This window comes from Podarcis filfolensis, assembly GCF_964270895.1.
Source record: "Podarcis filfolensis genome assembly, chromosome: 8".
Classification (NCBI taxonomy): Eukaryota; Metazoa; Chordata; class Lepidosauria; order Squamata; family Lacertidae; genus Podarcis; species Podarcis filfolensis.
Genome location: NC_139611.1, coordinates 82,389,313 through 82,405,359, shown reverse-complemented (window position 1 = coordinate 82,405,359; position 16,047 = coordinate 82,389,313). Strand labels below are relative to the sequence as shown.

At 48.0% G+C, this 16,047-nt stretch overlaps 1 protein-coding gene across 4 annotated transcripts in view; it reads right to left on the bottom strand.

Annotated features, from left to right (window-relative positions):
• Nucleotides 1–744: 744 nt before the first annotated feature.
• The window catches only part of SLC1A5 (solute carrier family 1 member 5), a 42,611-nt gene continuing 27,308 nt past the window's right edge, over nt 745–16,047 (bottom strand). Inside the window, exons 5-10 of one of the 4 annotated variants that reach the window (XM_083627409.1) lie at nt 14,363–14,596; nt 12,797–12,991; nt 7,231–7,365; nt 3,138–5,236; nt 2,009–2,703; nt 745–1,749 (exon numbers count right to left, since the gene is read on the bottom strand). In XM_083627409.1, the coding sequence (XP_083483535.1) occupies nt 5,008–5,236; nt 7,231–7,365; nt 12,797–12,991; nt 14,363–14,596 (793 nt within the window). In that variant the 3' untranslated portion in view covers nt 745–1,749; nt 2,009–2,703; nt 3,138–5,007. Of the gene's footprint in view, nt 2,704–3,137; nt 5,237–7,230; nt 7,366–12,796; nt 12,992–14,362; nt 14,597–16,047 lie in introns of all 4 variants that reach the window. The other 3 variants (XM_083627410.1, XM_083627407.1, XM_083627408.1) reach the window with 3 other exon arrangements.

Genomic DNA, 16,047 nt, shown 5'->3' with positions numbered 1-16,047 from the left:
AAAGCAAGTGCACCACCCAATAGCACTTAGTGGTATAGGCAGCCTCCAGGCTAGGCTCTCTTCCATACAGGATCGGGACTGAGGGCGGGAGAACTACAATAGCAGCAGAAGCAGAAGGTATGACAGAGAGAGACCATGTCCATCTCCTGTTTTCACTGAGCAGCTGAGAAGACTTAGCAGCAAGTAGACGATCCTCTCTCTGGGCAAGCAGCAAGACCAGGTAACCCCGTAGGTTCCCTTCCCAAATTTTGTGGCTCAGGATGACCGAAGTGTCCACTGTCATGTGCACCCAAACCCCTTTGCAGATGGGTGCTGAGAGAGCAACAATGATCGTCCGCACTTTCCCTCTTTGTGGGTTGAGGGCAATTCTGAACGGCGTTCAGCAACGGAGGGTACTTTTAAGCAACAGGAGGTTGCACCTTCAGCTTCCCACTTGGAACAACCCACCTGCATTGGCTCTCAACACAGCTTGTATTAGGAACTGCCACCTCCTGTCAGAATACAGAGGGTGGTATATTTGGCACTAAAACAAAACCCATGTTTATTTTGAAGTGCCAGCTGGATACCAGTCACTGGCATTTGAAGGTTTACCCAAAGTGGCATGTGGAACGAGGGGTACAGGAGCCAGCCTCCTATGATCACCCAACGCCAGGGAATGCATGCGTACTGCGCTAAAAGTGAAAAATCACGTACCAAGGAAAACCACATCCTGTATATAAATCAGGCACACGGATAAAACTGGCGTCGTTTCATGTTTTGTACAATTTATTTTGCAGTCTGTGCACAATTTTATTTTGGCTTTGCTAGCCACAGAAAGGAGGAAGACCCTGGATCCCCACACCGAAGGGCTGTGAACCTTAACCACTTATCCGCTTTGAATTATATTGTTGAGCCAATGAGGGATAGAACACACAGCCCTGTCAGAAGCCTCTGCTTCTTTCCCCCATCCCAGAGTCCCACACTTTTCTCTCTCTCTCCGTTAAGTCACACCTGGACTTGCTAGAACCAAAAGTTCAAACCCTGAAACTTGCATGCTCTGGGCTTTGATGTAATACAGCCTGTGCCCCCAAAAGTGATGGCAGATGTTTCCAACCCTCATCTGGAGGTCTGATCTCAACAGGCATTATCATAAAAGTTGCTTTGGCAGGGGAAGCCTTGGCACAAACCCGTGCGGAGGTGCAATCTAGAGAGCTCCTGTTTAATGCCAGCGATCTCCGCCCACTCAGAGAACACTTAAAACACCATTCCTGCCCAAACAGGTGGGGAGCTCTGTTGGCACGAAGGGAGAACTCCAGAATTCTCACCAGGAGAACTTTGCACATATTTGGACATTATGTGCTATTGCATGCAGGTGGTGAACCAGTCACAAATGAGTAGCTTTTATTTTGGAGAAAAGGGAAGCTCCTAACTCTTATTGCTTATACAGTGGTACCTTGGGTTAAGTACTTAATCTGTTCTGGAGGTCCGTTCTTAACCTGAAACTGTTCTTAACCTGAAGCACCACTTTAGCTAAAGAGGCCTCCTGCTGCCACCGTGCCGTCGGAGCACGATTTCTGTTCTCATCCTGAAGCAAAGTTCTTAACCCGAGGTACTATTTCTGGGTTAGCGGAGTCTGTAGCCTGAAGCGTATGTAACCCGAGGTACCACTGTATAAGTATTTCAGAATCTACAACTTTCAGCAGTCAGAGGTGAAAATACCTACTTGTGCCGTCCTTGCAACATTATTATGATGTTCACAAAGTAAATACCGTATTTTTTGCTCTAGAAGACTCACTTTTTCCCTCCTAAAAAGTAAGGGGAAATGTGTGTGCATCTTATGGAGCAAATGCAGGCTGCGCAGCTATCCCAGAAGCCAGAACAGCAAGAACAGAACTGCTTTCGCTGTGCAGTGATCCCTCTTGTTGTTCTGGCTTCTGAGATTCAGAATATTTTTTTTCTTGTTTTCCTCCTCCAAAAACTAGGTGCGTCTTGTGGTCTGGTGCGTCTTATGAAGCGAAAAATGCGGTATATTTAATTCACACATCGTCTACCAATTCAGCATTTTCTGCTGTGCAGAAATGAGTTTCTCTGCAGGGTGCACACAGCCCTGTTCACCACTTCCTTAAGTCTCCTTTGCACAACCACAAGAACTTCTGAAGGAGAAAGTTGCTAGATGGAGGAGCATAAACCCGTCAGAGATTATGATTATTATTTAAATTTGTATACTGCTCTTCATCCAAAGATCACAGGGCGGTTAACAACAGGTTGATCAATTTTGCCAACAGATGGCTCTCCCTAACTTATATGCTTTAGAAGAGTAACTAAAGAAGGGGACTAGGCAGCCCTTTCTCTAGCACTTCCATCAAGTAACATTTCAGCAGCAGGAAGATCTTAAAGGAACATTACCAGAATATCTGCTTCCAGTGCATTGTGAGACCAAAACCTAATTGCCCCATGCAGCAATTGGTGTTTGCCTAGACCTCACTTGAAGCCTCCCTCCGAATTTTGACACACAAAGCCTACTAAGGAGTCCTGCATGGCCAAAATGGAAGAGACTGCAGCCAACTAATCAATAAGATCTACAGTTCAAAACACTGAAGTTGGATTTAAAAGCTCTGACATTCTACTGATGTCCACTGATATGCTTCAGGCAGCTATTGGCCAGGTCATGAGCGCCTGCGGCCAAACCCACATTTGCATCAGCAAAAGGTAGTGGCGCCCGGCCTGTGGAACACCCTCCCATCAGATGTTAAGGAAATAAACAGCTCTCTGACTTTTAGAAGACATCTGAAAGCAGCCCTGTTAAGGGAAGTTTTTAATCTTTGATCTTTTATAGTGTTTTTAATATTCTGGTTGGGAGCCATCCAGAGTGGCTGGGGTATAAATAATGAATTATTATTATTATTATAGTATGCATTCTGGATCTGCACAGGGCATTGTGGAGGGATAAGGCATCAGCATCTGGATTCCGATCTACAGGCTCCGGAAGCTACAAGGTATGGAAGTAGATATGCCCGGGTAGAATCCAATGCCAATTATTAATTATTATTATTATTAATTTATACCCCACCCATCTTGCTGCGTTTCCCCAGCCACTCTGGGCAGCTTCCAACAGATTAAAATACAATGATTATTAAACATTAAAAGCTTCCCTAAACAGGGCAGCCTTCAGATGTCTTCTAAAAGTCTGGTAGTTGTTTTTCTCTTTGACATCTGGTGGGAGGGCGTTCCACAGGGCGGGCGCCACTACCGAGAAGGCCCTCGGCGTTGGACCTCAGTGTCCAGGCAGAATAATGGGGTGGAGACGCTCCTTCAGGTATACTGGACCGCGGCCGTATGGGAGAATCAGACGATTCTCAGCTAAGTTCCCAGTCCTCAAGATTGCAGAGACACTTGAAAACATACAAAAGATTCCACTGGTCAAAGTCTAAGCCTGCCTGTGAGACAAGGACAAGGCTGCAGGCCCGGCCACGGTTTCCAAGTGACCCTGTGTGTGCATAAGCATATATTTGCTTTAAGTTAAGGCCCTGCAGTTCTCTGTGGGGGTGCTGCCAGGCCTTTGTCAGTCACTGCAAGGAAGACAGAAGGGCCCTGGAGGTTCACCTCCTGCACGCACACCTATCCAAAGATTCCACCACTTTTCCTACTCTGTCCCATCGCCGGTGGTACTTCCTCCCTTTCTTCCTCACTGCCAATGTCTGCTTCAGCATCTGCTGGGCTTTGGACAGGCCAGGCAGCGCTGAAAATTTGGTCCAGGGGGGCCACCACTCACCAGCTCCTTCTGCAAAGCCTCCCCACTTGCACATCAGCGGCTGCTCGGCACAAGAATGGAATAAAAGTGATGGGAAACGGAGCCCCAGAGGTTAACTCTCACCTCTGAAGCTACTCCACTCTCTCACTCACTTTAACCTCCTAACGCTGCCCTGCCCCTTTAATTCCAGTGTGGAGAGAAAAAACACCATTCGGATCCTTTTAAGTTCCAGAAATAAATTAAATTACATCGCAGCTGTTGGAACCAGGAGTTGCCACTTCAAGAAAGCACTGGAGTGCTGTCTAGTTCTTGCACGTGATGACCCAAGCAGGGAAGAAGGGAGGAAAATACGTAGGTTTTAAGCAGTTGAAGGAAAGCTGGCTTTGCAGGGAATGGCAGAAATTCCAGCAACCCAGCGGTGACTCTCAATGTTCAATTGCACATCGCACAACCTTGCCATGAGGATTTGAAGAGAAGTTGCAAGGCAAAGAAATTGTAAAAGGCAGAAAGAAATTCTCTCTCCCCCCATTCCTGTTTGACGATAGGTATTTATAGGTTCAAGCGGTGCACTGCTCAAGTTATTGAATTGTGGGGTGGGCCAGGGGAGAATAAATCTGTCCGGAAATAAAGCAGTCTGCTTCCTCTTCCTGCAATGAAATGTAACTAAAAAGGGGGGTGATGACAATGGGAGGGAGTCAAAGATACTAGACATGGAAAGGACAACACCCACCCCCCTTGCTTGGTCCAAAACACAAAATAAAATAAAATAAAAAGCAGCAAAGGTAGCTAGAGATCTGGAAGAAGGAAAAGAGTGATATTAAGAGACCTCCAAAGTCACTGCTACCAGTTTCCACATTGCAGATTTAAAAACTTAAGGGTTCAGCCTGGAACGTGCAAAGTATTGTGCCTCTGAGAATATCCAGAGTGCCCTTTCTCCTGAGCAACAGCACCCCCCACCCTCATCTCCTTAAAGAGGGAGAGGCTTCCAGCCAAGCAGAGCTATTTCCAGGCAGCATCAAGCCCCCAACATTGACGTTTTTCAGGGGGGAAAGCCCCGTTTGAAATTTTAAAAGCACTGTGTGAAAAATCAGTCATTAAAAAAAGGTGGAAAGGAGTGTGCTGGGTGAAAATCGAAGAAGTTCCCCATCACCTAAGCATCTGCCCTTGCTTCTTATGGGAAACAGAAGTCTTTCAGAGGTGGAGCAGATTCGGGAGCTGTCCTTAAAAATGGAACCCTAACTTTAAAAAAACGAAGTCTAGCCTCTTCGCAGGCTGCTTTACATCACAGATTCTTTTTCGCAGGAGTTGATGCCCTCCAAGGGGGCAGGCCCGTCCCTCTTGATCAGGGGGGAGCCTTCTTCCGCCCCCACTTCCTTGCCGGCGTCCGTCTTGATCTCCATCAGCTCCTCTGCCTCTGCCTTGCCTTCCGTCCTTTCGGTGTACACCTGCAGCAGCCCAGCGCCAAAAGCATCGCCTTCCACATTTAGGACCGTGCAGGTGCGATCCCTGGTGCAAAAGAAAGAGGCAATGACTGAGGTGCTCGGGGTTAAGCAACAGGGGTTGTTAGCAACATTCACTGGACACAGAGCCTCCATGTTCAGGAGCAATCTATCTGTGAGAACCAGACAAACAGCAGGGAAAGGCTGAGACCTTTGTGCCCCGCTTAAGAACACACAGAGGCATGTGGCTGCTGAACCAGGCAAGACCTTTGGGCCAGATCCAGCCGGGCCCTTCCTGTATTCTTGCGCCATGTGCAGATTCCCCCAAGCGACAGGAGGAAAAGCTAAATGCTCAGCTGCTTTTAACCTTTCCTCTGAGGCCCCCCAGGGACCCTCAGCACACCTGGCCCAGCCAGCCATACTGGACAAGTCAGTTGGACAAATACACCCTCTGGCCGCCACGAACAAAACACACCGCTCAGTGGGGGGGGGGATGGGCATCCCGGGGACATATTGAAGGAGAGCTGGAGAAGAGGCCTGCTTGATTCCTCCCCAGAGCGACTGGGTTAAAAAAAAATAAACGCAAGAAAAATGGCTCTGAGTCAGAAGGTTCCCCATTCAACACTGCTTCTGTGCTTGAAAGGACCTCATCAGGCAGCGAAACTGGAAAAGATCCCTGCTTGAATCTTTGGAGAGCTGCTACTTCCACTCTGATTACAGGGCTGGACAGACCAACGGCCTGACTTTGGCCACATCTGCACCATCCATAGAAAGCGCAATGATACCACTTTCAACAGGAATGGCTTCCCCTGAAGAATTCTGGGAGCTTTGGTTTGTACAGAGTGTTGTCAGGAGACTCTGTTCCCCTCCCAGAACTACAATTCCCAGAGTAGTTTAATGATCAGTCCTTCTTTACAGGAAACTCTGGGGATTGTAGCTGTGAAGGGGAATAGGAGTGTCTCCTAACAACTCTCTGCACCCTGAATAAACTACGGCTCCCAGGATTTTCCGGGCAAAGCCGTTGTTTAAAGCGGAATCATAACCCTTTAAATGTATTGATTTTTATTCATAAAGCCTATACACCGCATGTTTGTAAATTTTTTAAAAAAACTTCAAAGTGGTTTACAAGAAGGAGGAAACAGTAAAATTAATGGAAAAACAGCTAAAAAAATAAGAATTAAAATTATCAATAAACTAAAAACAGATCAAAACGCACATCAACCTTCTATGCATCTGGGTAGCCTTGTCTGATCAATAAAACAAAATTCGGAAGGTGACAAAAAGAGAACAGTGTGGAAGCACGGGTGATGTCAACAGGCAGCGAGTTCAAGTTTAGTTGTTGCCACGCTAAAAGATTGAATTCTTATAAATGCAGAATGGGCATTATATGGCATCTTTTAACAGTGTATGGTGCAAATGTGGCCTTGGCCCACGGCAGCTTTGTCCAGTCAAATGCCTCACCCCAAAAAATTGTCCTTGGAGGATTACCCTATTTTTCGCTCTATAAGACGCACCTAGTTTTTGGAGGAGGAAAACAAGAAAAAAAAAATTCTGAATCTCAGAAGCCAAAACAGCAAGAGGGATCGCTGCGCAGTGAAAGCAGCGATCCCTCTTGCTGTTCTGGCTTCTGGGATAGCTGCGCAGCCTGCATTCGCTCCATAAGACGCACACACATTTCCCCTTACTTTTTAGGAGGGAAAAAGTGAGTCTTAGAGAGCAAAAAATACGGTATTTGCAGAAGATTCAACTGGTTACCTAACCACCTCCTTTCAAGGCAGCGACTCTCTGCAATGGCTTCTGCTTCACCTATGGGAACCTGGGGCCTTTTCCTTGAGCCACTTGCTGCAAAAGTCCCTCCTCTCTGCTTGCAGGATGAGGCCAACCCAAGAGGAAGAGGACCTGAAGGGGGACTAGCAAGGAGGCGGGAGGGGAAAAGATCCCGTCTTTTGGCGGGGAAGTTGGGACTAGCCAGCCTGCCAACCCTGCGACGCTGTGAACATCAGTCAGGGAAATTGCCGGTCGCTGAGCCTCTCCCTCAAACTTTGCCCTCGCGGTACTTACACAAGCCAGTCCACCGCCAGAATGAGGGAGATGTCGTTGGTGGGCAGCCCGACAGCTTCCAAGATGATGGCGAGGGTGAGGACGCCACCCGCAGGAATCCCAGCAGCTCCGACGCTGGACGCCGTCGCAGTAATTCTGTGGGATGGAAGGGGGCAGGTTAAGAGACGTGTCCTTCTCGATGCTGAAGTGCAGGATTTGGTCTTTATCTGGAGAGTGCGGGGGGAAACCCAAAGCAGCAGGGAGAGAGGAGGGCACCGTATTTTTTGCGACATAAGACGCACCTGACCATAAGACGCACCTAGTTTTTAGAGGAGTAAAACAAGGGAAAAAAATATGCTGAACGAAATAGTTGTGTGATTTTTGTGGCTCATGCTGTGGCCACAGACATGTGATCTGATGGTGAATTTGGGGTGGCCCAATGCAAAAATCCTGAGGATCCATGTGGATCCGTGCTTTGTAACCACATTTTAGCACCATTGCAGCCTCAGGAAACAATGGATGCGTGATTTTTTCGGTGCAGGCTGTAGCCATGGACATGCTATGTGATCTGATGGTGAATTTGGGGTGACCCAATGTAAAAATCCTGATGATCCATGGGCTTTTACCTCCCCCCTCCCAGGCAGCCTCCCCTAGCGTCCCTTATCTCTCTTCCAATCCCACCGATCAGCTGTTTCCTTTCAACACTCCCTCCCTCTTGTTTGCCTTAGTGTCTTTTCCTTAGCTAGAGCAGTTTTTTGCTCCCCCTTTTCTTCTAATTTCTCTCCTTATTGCTTTAGTCTTCCTGTTTCCCCCCTTTGCAAGTTTGCTGTCTTTACCTCCCCCCTCCCAGGCAGCCTCCTTCATCTCTAGCGTCCCTTATCTCTCTCGCCAATCGGCAAACGATCAGCGGCTTTGTTTCAACACCCACTTCCCTCTTTAAAAAAAAAAAAAGCATGATCTGCTTTTTGCCCCTGGACAATTCGTCTCCAGGGACCACGCATTTGCTCCATAAGACGCACAGACATTTCTCCTTACTTTTTAGGAAGAAAAAAGTGTGTCTTATGGAGCAAAAAATACGGTAACTTTTGCAAAGCCGAAGGCACCAGCCAGATTTTGTGGCAGCTGGTTTGGAAGGATAGCAGAGCCCCAAGTGGGCCTCATCACCCTCCCTCCCTCCCTCCCTCCCTCCCTTCCTTCCTTCCACACACAGCTTAGCCAAGAGAGGTCAGAGCTCTAACTGGGAAACCCTTTCTCCAGGAAGTGGCTACTGGTTGAGAACAGGACAAGGCAGCAGCCAGATCCTAGGCAGACCAGCATAAATTCAGTCAGTGATGGGTAGGGAGAGATCAACCACCTTCTGGAAACTCAAGCATTACTCCCAATTTGAGTAACCAGCGGCAACTGGGTGCCTGGGTTTTTGGACCCTTGGCCAAAGATTTCCTCATCTCCCTCCTCCTAGGTTCCTTATTCAAACTATGACCTGTTTGTGCACCCGAGTTCCTCTCTGCACCACCCTAACCCTCACAATTTATCGTTTCTTGGCATTCTGGAGAATCATGCCTAATAATAATAATAATAATAATAATAATTTATACCCCGCCCATCTGGGCAGCTCCCAACAGAACCCTAAAAATAGAATCAAACATTAAAAACTTCCCAAAGCAGGGCTGCCTTCAGATGTCTTCTAAAAGTCAGATACAGTGGTGGCTCGGGTTACATACGCTTCAGGTTATATATGCTTCAGGTTACAGACTCCGCTAACCCAGAAATAGTACCTCAGGTTAAGAACTTTGCTTCAGGATGAGAACAGAAATTGTGCTCCGGCGGCATGGCGGCAGCAGGAGGCCCCATTAGCTAAAGTGGTGCTTCAGGTTAAGAACAGTTTCAGGTTAAGTACGGACCTCCGGAATGAATTAAGTACTTAACCCGAGGTACCACTGTAGTTGTTTATTTCCTTGACATCTGAAGGGAGGGCGTTCCACAGGGCAGGCGCCACCACCAAGAAGGCCCTCTGCCTGGTCCCCTGTAACCTCACTTGCTCGCAGGGAGGGAAACACCAGAAGGCCCTTGGAGCGGGACCTCAGTGTATGGGAAGAACGATGGGGGTGGAGACGCTCCTTCAGGTATTAACCAGATTAGCTGGGGAATACAAACACACACCACTAGGCAGGGTCAAGAATGAATCAGGCACCACACCCTGCATTAAAGAGTCGGTCTCTTCACCCTAGGCATGAGAAAACCAGTGGCACTGTCTCCCATAAAGCCACAAGCCTGGCCAAGGCTGCCTTCAGCTCCTCCCTAACAAGGCGATCTCCTCTGTGGCGCCTCTTACACGTCTTCCTACCCAAGCCAGCTGGGTAGCAGTGGTGCACTCTCACCCCATGCTCAACAGCCACCTTCACCAATTCAGGGCTCTCCAGATGTTCTGGACTATGACTGCCATTAGCCCCCTCTAGTACAGCTGTATGATGCAGAGGTGGGTGGGAGCGTGGCCTTGCTGGCTGGGGCTGATGGGAGCTGTAGTCCCAAACATCTGGAGGGCACCAGGTTGGCGAAGGCTGCTCTGCAATAGCCAAACCTAAGTCCACAGAGCAGAATAAAGGAGACCCAGAGGCCTCCTCATCACCAATTTGTAATCTGCTTCTGAGAGCACTTTTCCATCCTAACAAAGACCCCTAAAGTAGTCTGCAACACAGATGAAATTTCGGTTTTAACTGCCTGCCTCAAGACCATCAGTGATGGGGCTAGTCTGGCCTGTTAAGGGAGGGAATTCCACTGCAGTTGTCTCCCTGCATCAAATGATAAATTGAAAGCCTCTCCCCCCCCCCCCCCGCATTTATGGCACTGTACAGTGGACGTTCAGGTCGCGAAAGTGATCCATGCGGGAAGCACGTTTGCAACCTTCAGTGCTGCATCTGCGCACACGCGGGTTGCGATTCAGCACTTCTGCGCACGCGCCGAAACCCAGAAGTAACTCGTTCTGGTACCTCCGGGTTCGGCGTGGTGCGCAACCCGAAACTGCGCAACCCGAAGCGTCTGTAACCCGAGGTATGACTGTATAAAGAATGAATGAAAAAGAAAATCACACTGGTCTAGACTCCAAAGAACTAGTTTAGGGTAAACACACACTATTATTATTATTATTTAATCTCTTAGGTATTGTGTGTCCCCCACCCATTTCAGACAGCAGTCTTGTTAAGGGGGGGGCAATACTGAGAGGTTCATCTGCTGTGGGATCCTTTGCAATGCAACGGAGGGTGATGAGAGGGGCACAGCACTCCCTCTCTTCCTCAGCACCCCTTAAAAAAAACCACATGGCAGCCCCAACGAATTGCTTGGGTTCCTCATGGCTGGCACGCAGTGACAAAAGCATTCTTGAGAATCCCCTCAGGGTCCAAAAGCAGCTTGCCACATCTGCGGCACGTGATGCTGTTGACCGAGACACACAAACTGGACTGGAACTTGGTTTGCAGAACGCAGAGCTGGATCTTGGGGGGGGGGTGGAGGGGGCCTGCACTTTTAACCCAAGACAGAGGAACAAACATGGACGGATGACCAGCCAGGAGCAAAAACAGCCCCAGCTGAAATCCTGCCTCCAGCAGAGCAGAGGTCACTTGAGCAGAACCTCCCAGCTGCCCCCCGGACCCCTTCTGGTCGCAAGTTCTGCCTAAGCCTGCAGTTTTCTTACTGCCCTATGCCGCAACAAAGGGCCTCAGACACAGTTGATGATTAAGCACCTCGAGGCCAGAAGGGACAGGTCCACCTCCTGAACTGGAGAAAACAATATTTTACTTGCAATTGCTTTTTTAAAAAAAATGCACCCAAAAAAAACAGTCTGCAAAGGTTTTCTGCCCTCGACACGTCTGTTAAAAAAAAGCAAAATCCTGTGCCAAGAAAAGTCTCTAGCCTTTCCTTGGTCAATCTAACTGCTGACCCCTATTTTATTCCAACCTTGATAGAGGAGTTTTAAAGAAGAGTTATCATTCTGATAGGGGGAGGAAGAGGATGAGAAGCGCAGAAGGGCTTGAGTGGCAAATCCAAGCAGCTCAAGCAGCCTTGCTGAGTGCATCTCTTCTAGTCTTGAGGACTAGAACTTTGTCACTGACAAAAGCGGCAATGGCTCAGGACTCTACACTAGCTGCTGGGCGCGTCTCTAGATGCTCCCTGAATGAATTTAAAGATATATTTGTAAGTTTTAAAGCAGGGTTGTACATTTTTCTAGGTTTTGCTGTTTAATCTTTTGTAAACTGCGTTGAGAGTGTTTTTTTATTATTATTAAAATCAAGCAGGGCCTAGAGTGTGTGAGAGATATTTGGGGAGCGGAGCTAGAGATGTACAGCTCCACAAACCACCAGCTATTCACCTCTCAAAATTCTGCAAAATTAATTCTGTTGGAGCTCCAGGACAGGAAACCACCGCGAGAAATTTGTGCGGGAACCATCGTTTTTGGAAAGGGAATCTCCTCTTTGTTTTCTTCAACCTGCCCTCTTGCTTCCCCTTAATTCCCAGGATGTGGCAGGGGCTACCGGCCACCCGCCCTCCGTCTTTCAAAATTCCACAATATTAAACCGTGCTGATGTAGAGGAATATTTGCCCTGATGCTCATGCTCAATGACTTAAATGTGCTTGCTGTTTGCTTGTGGCTTGTCTAGCTTCTCTTCCCCACCCAATGCCCAAGGAATTGGAAGGCCCACCTGGTGCAGATCAGGTGGGCTGGTTTTGCAGAAAGGTCTTAGGAGAATGTGGGTGTTTGAGCAACCCCACGGCGAACAGTGAGAGGAAGAACGCAAAGCGGACTGTCTTGCCAGAGTGGTGCATGCTCTAGTTATCTCCCGCTTGGACTACTGCAATGCGCTCTACGTGGGGCTACCTTTGAAGGTGACCCGGAAACTACAACTAATCCAGAATGCAGCAGCTAGACTGGTGACTGGAGGCAGCCGCCAAAACCACATAATACCGGTCTTGAAAGACCTACAGTGGCTCCCACTATGTTTCCAAGCACAATTCAAAGTGTTGGTGTTGACCTTTAAAGCCCTAAATGGCATTGGTCCAGTATATCTGAAGGAGCGTCTCCACCCCCATCGTTCTGCCTGGACACTTTGGTCCAGCGCCGAGGGCCTTCTGGCGGTTCCCTCATTGCGAGAAGCAAAGCTACAGGGAACCAGACAGAGGGCCTTCTCTGTAGTGGCACCCGCCCTGTGGAACACCCTCCCATCAGATGTCAAGGAGATAAACAACTACCTGACATTCAGAAGACATCTTAAGGCAGCCCTGTTCAGGGAAGTTTTTAATGTGTGATATCTTAGTGTATTTTTGGTCTTTGTGGAAGCCGCCCAGAGTGGCTGGGGAAACCCAGCCAGATGGGCGGGGTACAAATAATAAATTATTATTAATTATTATTAGTAGTATTATTATTATTAAGCACACACAGCGAAGGCAGCCTGCTGGAGCTTGGCAAGGTGGGCCACAGTCTATGGGTGGTGGGCTTTGTCTGTTTGGGGAAAGGGAAGGGAACAGGTTGTGCAAGGTGCGTGGGCTTCTAAGGACCATGCTTTGAGTCCGAAGGGAGACTGGTCGGAATACTCACAGGATGGTGATGACTTGGATGAAGTTGAGAGACTTGTTGTTGAGCTGAGCGATGAAGACGGCAGCCACACACTGGAAGAGGGCAGCCCCATCCATGTTGACCGTGGCCCCGATGGGCAGGATGAAGCGGCTGATGTGCTTCGAGACGCCGTTCTTCTCCTCGACGCACTTCATCATCAGGGGCAGGGTGGCAGAGCTGCCAGGAGGAAGAGGCGGCTTGAGAACGTGGGCAGAGAGAGAGTGCTCCTGAAACAGCTCACAGGCGCAGCACAACTGCCACCGGTTCCAACATGGAATAAATCACTGTGCAGGACCCCCTAAGGGCTGTCTCCGTCCACATGCAAAGTTGAGCCTTCTCAGTGGTGGCACCCAAGCTGCACAGTTCCTTGCCTTCAAGAGCGCTCCCCCCCCCATTAAGTCTGTGCCCATGAGCTTTCCAGGGGAGGGTTCACACAGACTTTATATGCCTATGCTTTTTTATTATTATTGCTGAAACTGTTTCCTGACATTGTTTCAGTGATTGTCATTTTTTTTTTATGGCTGGTAGCCCTTCGAGGGTCCATTTTGCAAGGGAACAGAAAAGTAAGTAGATATTTTAGTAAGTAAACATTTTAATAATAAAAAATAATAATAATAATTTATTATTTATACCCCGCCCATCTGCCTAGGTTTCCCCAGCCACTCTGGGTGGCTCCCAATAGAATAATAATAATAATAATAATAATAATAATAATAATAATGGCGATAAAACATCAAACAGTAAAAACTTCCCTAAAAAGGGCTGCCTTCAGATATCTTCTAAAAGTCAGATAGTATATTTCATTGACATCTGATGGGAGGGCGTTCCATGAGGCAGGTGTCACTATCCACTACATTGGGGGGTGGGGGCTATGTGACAAAACTGCCTGCCAAATCACTTTAAATCCCATTTTCTAAAGTAAATGCTGGTCTGTGGAAGAAAAGTATAATGTTCTCTTTCATTCATTCGCTTTCTTGCGCACACTACCCTCCGCGCATTGGCTGCTGCTGTGAGCCCCATGGAGAGTTCACACATCCCTGACCACCGGTCTTGTTAGCTAGGGATGATGGGAGTTGTAGTCCCAAAACAGCTGGAGGGCCGAGTTTGGGGATGCCTGCTCTAGGGATATGAAGGGCATGTGTGGCAGAAGTAGAATGCGGGAAGCACAAAAGCAGGGAAGCAACATGAGGAATGGACTCATAGGCAATGTTAAGGACATTTAAACAGACTGTAAAACAGGAAACAGAAAGATTGGTGGCAATAATAATACTAATAATTTAATATTTAACTGTAGATTTATGTAAGGTTATTTTTTTCTTCTTTGTATGTGTGGATTTAAGACACTGTATGATATCTATGAATTCCAATAAAGGATTTAAGGGGGCGGGGAGGTGGGAATGAAGCAGAGATTCAGCCAACCTCCCTGCCTGGCATTTGAGTACCATTCACTCTAAGCAAATTCCCCGCCTCTGGCTATGCAACAGGTGTCCTTTTAAACCCCCACCCCATTCTCCTGGCTTTCTGGAGCCGCAACCAGCTCATAAATACCTGGAGGAAGTGCCGAAGGCGGTGGCCAGGGCAGTGAAGATGCCCCAAAGGAACCGGTAAGGATTCTTGCGGGTGAAGATGAAGTAGATGGCCGGCAGGACGATGAGACCGTGGATGGCATGGCCCACCAGGCAGCAGCAGATGTACTTGCCCAGGCTGGTGAAGAGGACAACCACGTCCTCCATTTCCACAATCTTGCCAGCTACCAGGAACATGATACCCAGGGGGGCATACCTGGAAGGAGAGAGAGAGGAGGATCAGCAAGAACACCACCGAGACCTCTGCTAATAATAAAATAATAATGATAATGATAATGATAATGATAATAATAATAATAATAATAATAAATTTTATTTATATCCTGCCCTCCCCAGCCGAAGCCAGGCTCAGAGCGGCTAACAACAGTAAAATAATACAACATTCTAAAACCAGTTCATTCTAAAATCAGTTCAAAATCAAATTAATGGCAACCATTGGGCTAGACTTCTGTGAGGATTACTGAAGGAGAGGGTGAGGCTGTGCCCTGGCCAAAGGCCTGGTGGAACAGCTCTGTCTTGCAGGCCCTGCAGAAAGATGTCAAGTCCCGCAGAGCCCTTGTCTCTTGTGACAGAGCGTTCCACCAGATTGGAGCCACAGCCGAAAAAGCCCTGGCTCTGGTTGAGGCCAGCCTAACCTCCCTGTGGCCCGGGATTTCCAAGATGTTTTTGTTTGAAGACCGTAAGGTCCTCCGTGGGACATGCCAGGAGAGGCAGTCCTGTAGGTACGAGAGGCCTAGGCCATATAGGGCTTTAAAGGTTAAAACCAGCACCTTGAACCTGATCCTGTACTCCACCGGGAGCCAGTGCAGCTGGTATAGCACCGGGTGAATGTGATGCAGAACAGCAGGCACAGGAGAGAAAAATAAGAAAATCCCCACTCAGCTACAACACTTGCCAAGTGGCCTTTATGGCCACGAGCAACACCTGACAAGATTTCAGAAGCTGGAGAAGTTCTAGGAGTCATGAGGCAGGACTTCAACACCTGCCCCTCCACTGCCACTAGCAAATCCAAAATAATTGATGCATCTTTCCAATTTCCTTAGTCTGCCTAACATATATACAGTCATACCTTGGTTTTCAAACTGCTTAGCTCCCAAAAGTTTTGGCTCCCGAACATCGCAAACCTGGAAGTGACTGTTTCAGTTTGCGAACTATTTTTGGAAGCTGAATATCCAACAGGGCTTCCACAGCTTCTGATTGGCTGCAGGAGCTCCCTGCAGCCAATCAGAAGCCGCACTTTGGTTTTCGAACATTTTGGAAGTGGAATGGACTTCCGGAACGCATTCCGTTCGACTTCCAAGGTATGACTGTACAGTACGATTGCATCTTACAAGCGTTTAACTCACGAGATTTCAACCATTTGCAACTGAAGGCTGAAATTTCACAAGTTAAATTCAAGCGAAGCGGAGAGCTTGAAAATCCTTTTTGTGCCAGGTTTGCTTGGGGTTTCCCGGTGTAAAAAGAGTTTTTTAACAGTCCGTCTTGCCTGGAGGGCAAAGCCTGCTTGATGTGCAGACTCTGGGGATACTGGAGCTTCTTTTTCTCCCCCCCCCCCCCACCGGCTAGCAATGGGGTGGCTCCAAGGCTTTGGGTAGATGATATTTTCATGTATACATGGAACCCTTAGAAACAAACTTCCGCGTAAGA